The sequence below is a fragment of the Vespula pensylvanica genome, chromosome 10 (genome assembly GCF_014466175.1).
Source record: "Vespula pensylvanica isolate Volc-1 chromosome 10, ASM1446617v1, whole genome shotgun sequence".
Taxonomy (NCBI): Eukaryota; Metazoa; Arthropoda; class Insecta; order Hymenoptera; family Vespidae; genus Vespula; species Vespula pensylvanica.
Window position 1 is genome coordinate 2,909,468 of NC_057694.1, and position 12,859 is coordinate 2,922,326.

At 28.9% G+C, this 12,859-nt stretch overlaps 3 protein-coding genes across 3 annotated transcripts; all 3 read right to left on the minus strand.

Moving 5' to 3' along the window:
* Window positions 1–333: 333 nt before the first annotated feature.
* Window positions 334–5,331, minus strand: LOC122632355. The gene is made up of 10 exons (XM_043819064.1): window positions 4,391–5,331; window positions 3,703–4,308; window positions 3,387–3,491; window positions 3,156–3,308; window positions 3,017–3,080; window positions 1,713–1,786; window positions 1,025–1,630; window positions 714–818; window positions 473–625; window positions 334–402 (listed from the first exon to the last, which is right to left on the minus strand). Exons 1-10 carry the CDS (start codon window positions 4,640–4,642, stop codon window positions 334–336), a joined length of 2,187 nt encoding a protein of 728 aa, XP_043674999.1. The 5' UTR covers window positions 4,643–5,331.
* Window positions 5,332–5,406: 75 nt separating this feature from the next.
* LOC122632356 lies at window positions 5,407–10,408 on the minus strand. Its single transcript, XM_043819065.1, has 8 exons — window positions 9,589–10,408; window positions 8,914–9,519; window positions 8,705–8,809; window positions 8,154–8,324; window positions 6,762–7,112; window positions 6,076–6,687; window positions 5,825–5,929; window positions 5,407–5,733 (listed from the first exon to the last, which is right to left on the minus strand). The coding sequence occupies exons 1-8, from the start codon at window positions 9,832–9,834 to the stop codon at window positions 5,515–5,517; spliced, it is 2,415 nt and encodes an 804-aa protein (XP_043675000.1). The 5' UTR covers window positions 9,835–10,408; the 3' UTR covers window positions 5,407–5,514.
* A 144-nt stretch (window positions 10,409–10,552) lies between these two features.
* On the minus strand, window positions 10,553–12,493 carry LOC122632375 (beta-parvin). The gene is made up of 5 exons (XM_043819083.1): window positions 12,237–12,493; window positions 11,547–11,810; window positions 11,052–11,446; window positions 10,736–10,979; window positions 10,553–10,664 (listed from the first exon to the last, which is right to left on the minus strand). Exons 1-5 carry the CDS (start codon window positions 12,352–12,354, stop codon window positions 10,588–10,590), a joined length of 1,098 nt encoding a protein of 365 aa, XP_043675018.1. The 5' UTR covers window positions 12,355–12,493; the 3' UTR covers window positions 10,553–10,587.
* Window positions 12,494–12,859: the final 366 nt, after the last annotated feature.

Consider the following 12,859-nt stretch of genomic DNA (forward strand, 5'->3'; position numbering starts at 1 on the left):
TTCATTTATATACATATGTATTTATATTTATATTACACTGTATTCTTTAATACGATAATAGAAATGTTAAATTTACATCCATCTTTTTTATTTAAAAAGTAAAATATTAACCACAAATCATAAATTATGACAATTTTAATATAAAAAGTACTTATAATTAGACATTATATAGATAGTAATATAAATATCATATAAAAAAAAGCATTGTATGATATACATTTTTATCTTATATGTCATATTTTATAATATTTTATTTATTACAACTCATGGACCCGTATATAATGCTTATGTAACTATATTTTTAATATTCTTGAATAATTTTATTTAATTTTATTAACTTTCATCATTATTCTCATCGAATGTTTGCAACAAAAAGTAATATGACAAGGACGTATTAAGTATCTAAAAGTATAAATGCAAAAAATGCATACACGAACGGAAATTAAAAATGATATCTAATAGTAATGTTTACCTTAACAAAAAGATCCAATGAAATAGAAAAGAGTTGACATGCTGTCAGTACAATCGGTTTCTGTACCAACATAAAAAGAACATCTTTCATCCGTTCAATGTCTCCATCTTGGTACCATCCGCAGCAATAAACACTGCGTCGGAATGCTTCACTCTGTATATATCAAACAAACACTTGAAATTAATACAATGAAAAAGTTAGAAAGAGAAGAAGTATATATATTATTCGACATAATGAATACCTCCACAGCAAGAATACTTCCATACCAAGAATACATAAATGCTTGGGTCATTTTCATTATCCCATAAATAAGAAACAGAACAGTTTTACCTATACTTATCTCTGTCTTTTCAATGAAGAATAATGTTGAGTTATTATAACGAAATGCTAATATCAAGAATAATATATTTAATCTGCTATTAATTAATTGAAAAGAAAAACAAAAAGTATTAAAGAAAATGTTAATCTGATTGACGAAAATCGTATATACTATGAAGTATTAAATAAAATATCTATAAACACCGAAATTATATATAAAAATAGTTATCATACCTGAAACATTTGAAATATCAATGCACATAGGACAATAACACTGCTCAGTATCAAGCACAACACGACTGGTCCATAAACGTTCTGAATGATATCACGACAACGTAAAAGTAAGATCTGCCTTTTAATGCAGTTACGTAAAATGACATCGAGTTCCTTAGACGATTTTCCAAGTTTCTCGCATTCGAAACACATGGCACGAAGAATTCCACTCATTTGAAATATGTAAAATCCGTAAATCGTATCAACGCCGCTGGTCACTGACACCACGAACCAACCGAATATAATTTCGAAAAGAAACTGTGCTTGATAAACTATATTCGGAGTTCCATCGATCCATGAAAAAGTAGCAGGATAGGGAAGAACGTAATGTTTGGGACTGATGTTCTTGATAATTTGATAGACGATCAATAAAAGTGGTCTAAATATATACAGTAGTATTACAAACATCGTTAAATAGTAAACAATATATGCAGGACGTTTAAAAAGATTTAGCAACGACAATACGACAGGTCGATAATGTGCTTTTTCAAGCATTTCTTCGAACATTGATTCGAGATTCAAATTCAGTTCGCGTAATTGCTCTCGATATAAAAAGAACATCAGTGCCTTAAAAAACAAAAAGAGAAAAAAATAGAAAATTCAATGTAATTCTCATTATTGAACACGAACAATTGGATAGCTCACATACCTTCACGGCTACTAGGAGAAAGCTTCCTAAAGGACTGAGTCCTTTCGTTAATACTTTGATATTATTAAGATTTTCTAGACAGAATTTCAATGTACCAAAAAACATAAAGGTTCCAGATAATACAATCAAAATAGGTAAATGTCGATAGAAATATGAGCTCCTCGTATTTTCCACAGGCCATAAACCGGCACATAACATTATACGTTTTATAAAACACTCATATTTTCGATACATTGCCAGTTGTTTCGTCATCATCGAATAAGAAAAAATCAGCGATGTAACGCGGGGTCAATGACTCGTATATCGTGCCAGAGTATTGCTTCTAACAAACGATACTTGATGATATCTCATGTGATTTCTTAAAGGTACGTTTTGTACTTACTTCGATCCGCACATTCGTCATTTATGCGATCAATTTCGAAATATCAGATAGTTACAAAGTTTTACGTAACTCTTTATGTAAATGTATGGTTGTATCGAAGATCGCTAGAGAAGCAAACGGTACTTTCTCATCAAATTACTCGATGATTTACAAGTAATACTCTGTATCCTACAGACGTACTCCGTTGAACCTATATTTGAAAATGTATTTGTATGATTACCACGAACGATTATTGATCCACAAAACAAAATGTATTCAGTTTTGCATAGTAGTAGTGCAGTAAGTATAGTGCTCTGATTTTTCTGATTTTCGATAATATTCAATGAAATCATCTAAATAGCGGATTAAAAAACAATTTGTTAAAATTGTAAGTTCATCTATAAAAAAAAATTGCATATTAATATTAATTTATTGAGCCAGTCTCGTTACTGACAGATCCATCGTTTCTGCTCATCGTACATGATCATCAGATGATTATTTCCTAATCTTTTTATGCATGATTTTAAACCCGTACTCTAAAATTATTCATAATGTTCTCTAATACGTTTCTACCTACAAAAAATATATTATAAATAGGTATTCTATGCAATTACTTATATCATTATATCGCTTACAAAGAGAGGATCAAAAGGAGTGTCCTGTCGTTGTGCCATATTATTTTCAATTAAAAAAATCGATTATTAATGTTGATAAAAAAAATCATAATTTACAATTGCTTTAACATATCAGGTACAAAGTGAATATTATACGAATACTAATACTACAAAACAGTACAGAATTATAAGCACGCGTGCTGTAACTTTTTATATCTTATACGTAAGGTATGGTGATACTGTTACAAGCCATGTACACGTATATAATGCTTATATTACTTATCTTTATATAACATTAAGAAGTAAGATACATATTAAGACGATTTAACGTTTATCATTAGCTTCATCAAAAGTTTGCAACAAAAAGTAATATGACAAGGATGTATTCAATATCTGAAAAAAAAAAAAAGAAAATTTATAAACGAATGAAAATAACAATGATATCTGATTCATAATTAATATCATTACCTTAACGAAAAGATCTAACGAGATATAAAAGAAGTGACATGCTGATAGCACAATCGGTTTTTGTATCAACGTAAGAAGAACACCTTTCATGAGTTCGATGTTTCCATTCTGGTACCATTCGCTACAATAAACACTACGCCTAAACGCTTCACTCTATATAAAAAAGATATCTTTTAAAATAATGCAATGAGAACGAACCTGAAAGAGGAAGTATATTATTTGAAACGATACCTCGGTAGTTAGAATACTTCCATACCAAGAATACGAAAATGCTTGCGTCATTTTCACAATCCCATAAAGAAGAGCCACAACAGCTTTACCTAGAGTTATCTCTGTCTTTTCAATCAAGAATACATGAAATTATTACATCAAATCGCTAATAGCAACGATGATATTTTTAATCCTCTAATGCATTTACAAAAAAAAAAGATGTCAATCAAGCAGATGTTTAGAATCTTTCAAACGCAAATTAATATTAAATTCAGATGCAAAACAACTATTAAACGCGTAAGTATTAATAACAAAGTAATAAACAAATCTGTCGTACCTGTAACAACTGAAATATCAGCGCGCATAGGATAACAACACTAGTCAACATCAAGTTCAATACTACTGGTCCATAAATACTTTGAATTATATCGCGACAACGTAAAAGTAAGATCTGCCTTCTTATGCAGTTACGTAAAATAATATCGTGCTCTTTAGACGATTTTCCAAGCTTCTCACATTCCAAAGACATTACACGTAGTATTCCGATCATTTGAAATATATAAAATCCATAGGCTGAATCAACTCCACTGGTCACAAACACGATGAACCAACCCATTTGGATTTCGAAGAGAAACTGTACTTGATATCGTATACCGAGACTACCATCGATCCATGGAAAAATGGTAGGATAAGGAAGGATGTAATGTTTGGGATTTATGTTCTCGATAACTTGATAACAGATCAATAGAAAAGGTGTACACGTGAGCAAAATTATTGTCATTATTATCAAATAGTAAAAAATATATGCAGGACGTTTAAAGAGATTGAGTAATGAAAATATGACAGGTTGATAATATACTTTTTCAAGTATTTCTTCGAACATTAATTCGAGATTCAAATTCAGTTCGCGTAATTGTTCTTGATATAAAAAGAACATTAGTGCCTTAAATGATAAAAAATGAAAAAAATAGAAAATTCAATGTAATTCTTACTCTTGAATACGAACAATTGGATAGCTCACATACCTTCACGGCTACTAGAAGAAAACTTCCTAAAGGACTGAGTCCTTTCGTTAATACTTTGATATTATCAAGATTTTCTAGACAAAATCTCAATGTACCAAAAGACATAAAAATTCCAGATAATATAATCAAAATAGGTATATGTCGATAGAAATATGAGCTTTCCTTATTTTCTGCAGGCCATAAACCGGCGTAGAAAAGTATACGTTTTATAAAAGACGCATATTGACGATATATAGTCAATTGTTCTGTCATCGCGATCTTTTCTCTTTCGATCAGCGATGTATTGTGAGGTCAATGCCTCGTATATCGTGACAGAATATTGCTTCTAACAAACGATACTTAATACGACATCTCATGCGATTTCTTCAAGGTACATTTTGTACTTCCTTCGACGCGCACATTCGTCATTTATGCGATCGATTTGAAAATATCAGGTAGTTCAAAAGTTTTATCTAACTCGTTACGCAAATGTACGGTCGTTCAATAGATTGCTAGAAGAGTATGAATTTGCAGCTCGTCTGTCAGATCACTCGATGATTCAGAAGAAATAGCCTGTTCTCTAATAATCAAGTAGCATGGTTTGCGTCTTACTAAAAAATGATGCATTAAATAAGTATTACGACTTGTGACATTATTCAATCGTCTCCTATAAGCGTCATATTAGGAATTGTAATTTCTTTGGATTCCTGTGAGTAAATTTAAATAATTGTATATACTACATATATTACTAACATAATAAGTTATAATCGTAATAATGTAATTACTACTAGTTTATCCGACTAAAAAGTAATATTTTTTAAACTATTCCTATGAATAGTTTAAAATAGTTTCCATTTATTAAATGGAAGATTTCATGACATTTATTCGAATTATAATTCATATCTGATATCAACATCTGCATAGCTAACAAAAGAAGTTCTTTTATTTCTCCTTATTATATCATCTAACTAATGAAATGGTTATTTGATAATTAAATGATATTTAAATAATATCTACAAATTTGTACTATTAAAAAATATCGATACAAGTTTCTAACGAATTAAGGTGCATTCATTTCTTCGAATGTTTGTAATAAAAAATAATACGATATGGACGTATTGATAATCTGAAAAATGAATCATATATTATCTTAGATTTATTTTATAATTTATGTCAAGTATAACGTATAAGATCGTAAATACTATGGTTACCTTAAGAAACATATCTAATGAGATAGAAAAGAAATTACATGCGACCAATACCATCGGTTTTTGTGTTAATACAAGAAGAATGCCTTTCATAATAGATAAATTACCATATGCGTACCATTTGCAACAATAAATCCTTCTACGAAAATCTTCACCCTGATACATGATAAAATTCAAATAAAAACGATAAATTTAAATAAAAGATAAGAAAGTTTTTTAAACTTTTTAAACGTATATACATATTTACCTCTGATATAATGATGCTTCCATACCACGCATACATAAAAGTTTGTATTCCTTTCATTACACCATAAACAACGAATAAAAGAGTTTTTGATACCGTCATCTCTGTCTTCAACACAATAAAAAAAAACAAGATATGTTTTTCTAATTTGATTATATATACATACATTATGAAATAAAATATAAAACAGATATTTATTAAAAAAAAAAAAAAGTCTTTTTTTAAGAAAAATATTATTGCAAAATTGATTTTACCTTAAATATTTGGAACGATAATGCACATAAGACCGTCGCACTGGTCAAAACCAAGTTGAATATGATCGGTCCATAAACATTTTGAATAATATTGCGACAGTGTAAAAGTTTAATGTGTTTTTTAATACAATTATGAAGAATATCGTGTAAATCCTCGGCCGATTGCGTGAAATATTCGCATTCGTAAGATATGGCTCGGAAAAGTCCGACTATTTGAAAGATATAGAATCCAAATAAAGAATCAACACTGCTTGTTACAAATATAGCGAACCAACCAAATTGTATCTCAAAAAGGTATTCTATGTGATAATATATTCCAGGAGTCCCATCGATCCATGGAAAACTCGTTGGAAATGGAAGACCGTATCGTCTAGGATGTATATCCTTAATTGCTTCGTATCCTATGAATATAAGTGGAGTACAGATGTATAAAACCAAGGTACTCGTGATTAAAATGTAAAAGATATAAGTGAAGTAACGAAAGAGATTCAATAGCGATAAAAGTATAGGTCTCAGTCGTGGATTTTCAAGTGTTTTCTCGAACATTGGATCAAGGATACCGTTCAGTTCACTAAGCTGCTTTCGATATATAAAAAACATCAGAGCCTTAAAGGAACGAAATCAATACGTTATTCGACCCATACATTTTAGCATTGAGAGTCCAACGTTTGAAATATGAAATGTACCTTCAATGATATCAAAGAGAAACTTCCTACGAGACTTAGGCCCTTTGTGAATAGGCTCAAATTGCTGATATTATCTCGGCAGAATCGCAGTACACCAAAAAACATAATGACACCCGATGATACGGCTAGAATTGGTAACTGTCGATAGAAATAAGAACTTTCTTTTTGTGTCATCGGCCATATTCCAGCAAGAAGAACCAAACGCTTAACGAAACGTGCATAATTTCTATAGAGCTCTACTTGTTCTGTCATTGTCCTACGGAAATAGCAGCAATTCCGAGCAAATTGGTGCCTATCCTTCCAGCGAATGGTCAACGGTAACGATCTTTCAACTGCGCCAACTTGTGGAGACTATTCGCTTGCCATTTTATAAAATTATATTCAGCAATTTTCCTGATTCTCGCGTGATACATTTTTAATGTATGTAATCGATTTGCAGCTATCAAGTAGTTAGAAAGTTACGTATCTTAGAACCGTAGAAAAGATTCAAACTGGCCATACAATTTAGTAAACGTTTCAACTACAACGGTTACGTTCTCAACGGACCAAGTTGCAAGAATAAATATATCTCAATATTCGATCAATTTTCAAAACCTAATGATACATAAAAAATATATGTTAATAACATTTATCGATTTCACTTTATCGATTTCATCCTTCATATCCTAAAAAATCCTAGATTTGGATTTGTTCCATTATTATTCTCTATATTCATAATATCATCAAATCTATACATCAAAGTGTTCGATCAAATTGTGAAACAACAACAAAAAATAAAAAATTAATAACTACGAAAGTAATATAAAACTTCGAAAAGGAATATGATATTAATGATCTTTAAAAAACAAATAATGGCTCCGAAAATATATGACAAATATATAATGTAAGGTAAGACTTCTTCAAATATATACCTATACTTATCGATCATATAACAGACGCATACTAGAAATAAGATCAACATAATTTTTTTTAATGATTCTATAATATTTTTTTAGTAATATTGATATATAGTACTTAACAAAATTCCTATCAAATTTTGATCATGTACAAGATGTATTATATAAACATATATATACCTATATTATAACAATATTTTATTTATAAATAACTTTCAAACTACTTGCACGACATTAAATAAAAAGTTGATGAATTCACTACTCATTTGATTTCAAGCCAAGCTTTTTCTTGATGCAAGAAAAAAGTTTAAGAATTAGCTACTTGTTGATTCATTATATTACGTTCGTCAAATGTTTGTAATAAGAAATAATAAGACATTGACGTGTTAATGATCTAGAAATTGAAAGATATACCTTGTTATTTTTTTACCATTGTTTCTTAAGAAGTATCAATTTAAAAAACAAAATTTTCCTATAAATATTAAATATATAATCATGCCCTTTTTTTTACCTTAATAAAAATATTCAATGAAATATGTGAAAAATGACATGATATGAGTACGATCGGTTTTTGCGTCAATACGATCAAAACATTTTTCATGAGCATAACATTTTCGCTGTATTCGTACCATTTGCTGCAATATACACTTCGTTGAAATGCTTCACTCTAAATATAAATTAATATGCGAAATTATGATAAATATTAAATAAAGTAAAAAAGATATATATATACATACATACAATAACATGTGGTACTTACTTCATCGGTGGATAGGAGATAATAAAACAATAAAAAAATTTCATGTAAATGTATTTGAGTGCTAATAAAAAACAGGGTAAGACACACGATAATTTGTTAATGTGTCTCTATGCTGTTATTCTTATTTTTCAAGTAACTTTAAATCAGATCGAATGAATCACATATTAATATGAACTTTTTTCATTTTTTGGTATCTTCTATCCACCAATGAAGTGAGTCCCATATTTTACGAAACATCCTATATATATATATATTTTTTTTTTATTTAATACGATAACCATACATACTTCTGAAGTAATAATACTTCCATACCAGGAATACATAAACGCTTGAATAGTTTTCAATAATCCATAAATCACAAATATAAGCATTTTACCTACAGTCATCTCTGTCTTAATAACAAAAATATATTTTGATACATGAGTAACACATTAAAAAAAATAATAACTATATTAAACTACAGCTAACATATAAAGGGAAAAAACTGATTATTTACCTGAAACGCTTGAAATATTAGTGCACACAAGACGACAGCGTTGGTCAACATTAAATCAAGCACAATGGGTCCATAAATTTGTTGGATGATATCGCGACAACGTAATAATCCTATTTGCTTCTTGATACAATTATATAAGGTGTTCTCAAATTCGCTAGAAGATTTCAAACTGTTTTTACATTCGAAGGACATAGCACGTAATAGCCCAATCATTTGAAATAAATAAAATCCATAAGATGAATCAACACCGCCCGTAACAAATATAATGAACCAAACGCATTGTGTTTCGAACAAGAACTGTATTTGATAAATTATTCCAGGTGTTCCATCAACCCACGGAAAATTGGTAAGAAATGGAAGACTATAATGTTTAGGTTCTACACCTTTGATTCCTTCATATCCAATTATTATAACTGGTGCAAAAATATATAAACTCATAGTGCCCAATATTAAATAATATACCATATATGCTGGATATCGGAATAAATTAATCGTCGATAGAACGATGGGTCTAAATTGCGTATTTTCAAGCACTTCATTGTACATTAATTCGAGCGTACTGTGTAGTTCATAAAATTGTTTTCGATATATGATAAACATAAATGCCTAAAAGAAATAAAAAAAGAGAAAAAGCATTATAAGTTGATTAGTTAAGTATTCGAATATTAAATTTACCTTAACAATCATCAAAGAGAAGCTACCAACGAGACTTAAACCTTTTGTAAAAACACTCAAATTATCGAAATTATATAAACAGAATCTCACTACACCAAAAAACATAATAAAACTAGTTAATAATGTTAAAACGGGCAACTGTCGATAGAGAATAGAACTTTTGGTCATAGGATATATTCCTCCAAGGAGAAGCATGCGTTTTACAAAACGAGCATACGCTCGATACATTTCCAGTTTTGTCATCATTATACGCAAATAGCAGCAATTTCTCTGAAATCAATGTCTAACGATACAGTAAAGATACAGTCGAAAGTAACGAAACGACTATTCGTAATTTCATAAATTTTCATTTGATAAGTATAACAGCGTACATATACGTAACGTTTTGTACCTGTACACTAAATGTATATGTATGCGATCGATACAGAAGCATTTAGTAGTTAAGAAAATCTTTGCAAATCGCTGTTCATATCTATTTTAAGTAGAGAAACTCTAGAAGGATCCAATTTACCACATACGTTAGTCTGTGATACAATCTCAGTTCGAACAAATCCATTATCTTACCAACTTACATGGAGATTGAACGAATAAACTGATTTCAACCTAAGTTCTACTTAAAAACTACTTTAAAATTTTATACGAATCGCATATCCCGGTAATGAAATCCATTAAACGGATTTTATGTCAACATTTTTTTTATTTTTTTGTGAGTATATAAAAATAATTATAGTATACTTTGGTTCAATTATTATAAGAAGGCACATAACTTTTATCTTCTATATAAAATAAAAAAATTGATTATAACAAAATATAAGAATAATTTAAAATAATCACTTATAAATATTACTACGATTAGTGGCAGTTTCTAATTGTTTAAGATCAAAAGATGTAACATACTATTTAGTTAGTACAGTAATATCATAAAACAAATTAACATAATCGTATTTAATCTTTCAATGATATATATACTCCTCTCTCATTTACTTTTATAAAAATATATCAATTCAAACCTTTGTATTTTGTAAAAAGATTATATAAAACACGAAGAGTGGACTTCAAGTCCAAATTTACGATGTCTGTAAAGATATGAAAATGATTAAAATATAAAAAATTAAAATATTAATAAATATTATAATAAGTTACTAACCTTCAGGTCTTGCCTTAGGTTTAGGTAATCCTATATCTTGCATAATATCAAATGCAAAAGAAACATTGTGAACTTTTTGATCATGCGTTTTTGGTGTCAAATGAAAACTGCCTAATGGAACAAAAAATCCCTCCAAGAGTCCTAGTAATAACGTCAAAAACACACCATCATGAAATTGTGTATCAAGATCAGTTACTTCCAAATGCACTTTGCTTAAATGTTTATTAGCAAAAGTAATCAAAGACTGAAACAAAAACATTATAATTATGTATTTCAAATGATTTATATAAAACATCTTCAGCATAGATAAACTTACTTTTTTAACAACTGCAAGTTTATCTGGTGCATGATCAAATAATGTATCAAATGCATCTCTTTCACAACGCATTCCTAGATCATCATAAATGGAAGTAATTTCTTCTCGTACCGTTCTATGCATTAATTGACCGTCTTTTTTTTTCACCACTACCATTTGAACTGCTACTCTTTCTGGCAATCTAACGGGTGCTCGAAACTGCCGTGCTAAACCGACTAGTATATGCAAAATAGGGACAATATTTTTTGAACGAACTGATTCAACACTCCACTTATAAGGTGGATATCGTCCTAATACACGATTTATAGCTGCTAAAACAACAGCCAACTTTTGTTTTTGCCCTTCTTCTGATTGTGTAACTTCTGGTACATCTAATTTTTCTCCAGTCAATTTCTCTAAAAATGATTTTTACTTTATTTTATATTAAACATAGGAATAGTAACAATACAAAAAAATTGAAATAAAAACAATGAAAATTTCAAATAATAATCATACCTAAAAGCTTTTGCAATACTTGTCCATCATATAAATCTTCTACAATATCTTTTACAATAATACGTTGATTAGCTAGTTCATCATTAATCCACTCTAATAGAACATATATAAGTTCCTGAAGTTTTGAATCTTCTAATGATCTTGGTTCTATCATTGAACGTTCCTCATTCTCATCGAGAGCATATTCCTCTGGTGGCATATCTGGTGTAGCGGCATATCCGGGAGAATCAATAGCGTATTTACCTTCTTCTTGAACTTCTTGTACTAAGACAAAAATAAATTTTATAAATAAGAACATGATATTAATTTAGTAATACATATAAATAATTAATATCACTAATATTAAAATAATAATAATAAATGTATATGTCAATCAATTTTTATATAAATAGAAATTATAACATATATATATAAAATTAAATTAAATTATAATTTATATACATATAAAATAAATGAGATATATATATAACTATAAATATAATACAATTATTTACTATATATGAATATTTAAATATTTATTTATATAAAAATTGATTGACATATTCGACATAATAATTATATATAAATAAATAGATTTTTTTTCACAATTATGTATTCGAAATGTTGACATATACGAATCGTCTCCAAATAAGGGAAGTACTTAATGCATAAGTATGATGTCATGTACAATTTTATATATCCAAGTCATACCTTCTTTAATTCGTTTTTTTCGACCAAGAGTTCCAATTTTGTCCCAAAAACTTTCTTCTTTCTCATCTTTTTTGGAGGAAATTGGAGGACGAGGCGATTTCGGACGAGGGGATGCCATTATTCCAATTTTATAATTCGTATCTATAATAAAATGTAATACAACATTTACTAATGTTTTCTACACTAACAATAACACCACTGATCGCTAATCATTTATGATCATATAGCAAACTCAGACGATCGTTGAGTTTGGTTGAAATAGAACGCAATATTGTGCGCTCGCGCGTTTTGTTTTTCCAATTTTTAAAAAAGGCGCGTATTTTGAAATGATATTAAATTTTTACAAAAATAACTAATAAATAATTAGTAAAAAGATAATGGCAAATTATTACTAAAATTAAAATAAATATCAAAGAAAAAAAATTTACCTTTACATTGTTCGTTGGTATAATTTGGATTGTTTTTTATGTCTAACATAATTTCTTCTTTGACATCATACTGTATTTGAAAATTCTGACATTCCTTTTTACGAATGCCTCCAATTACTTTGGGAAGATCTTTTGTTTCAGAAAGAATCATTTCGTTTTCACAACTATTGCTACTTACCGAATCTTTTTGTTCTT

Coding starts and splice junctions, on each gene's coding strand:
- LOC122632355 (XM_043819064.1), bottom strand. CDS start 4,642: ATGACAGAACAATTGACTATATATCGTCAATATGCGTCTTTTATAAAA. Junction 3,309..3,386: donor GAAGTATTCTAACTACCGAG/GTATCGTTTCAA, acceptor TTTTTTATATAG/AGTGAAGCGTTTAGGCGTAG. Junction 1,787..3,016: donor TGATGAAGCTAATGATAAAC/GTTAAATCGTCT, acceptor AATTCTGTCTAG/AAAATCTTAATAATATCAAA.
- LOC122632356 (XM_043819065.1), bottom strand. CDS start 9,834: ATGATGACAAAACTGGAAATGTATCGAGCGTATGCTCGTTTTGTAAAA. Junction 9,520..9,588: donor TCTCTTTGATGATTGTTAAG/GTAAATTTAATA, acceptor TATTTCTTTTAG/GCATTTATGTTTATCATATA. Junction 5,930..6,075: donor TATCGTTCCAAATATTTAAG/GTAAAATCAATT, acceptor ATTGTGTTGAAG/ACAGAGATGACGGTATCAAA.
- LOC122632375 (XM_043819083.1), bottom strand. CDS start 12,354: ATGGCATCCCCTCGTCCGAAATCGCCTCGTCCTCCAATTTCCTCCAAA. Junction 10,980..11,051: donor AACTTGCAGTTGTTAAAAAA/GTAAGTTTATCT, acceptor TTTTTGTTTCAG/TCTTTGATTACTTTTGCTAA. Junction 10,665..10,735: donor ACCTAAGGCAAGACCTGAAG/GTTAGTAACTTA, acceptor ATATCTTTACAG/ACATCGTAAATTTGGACTTG.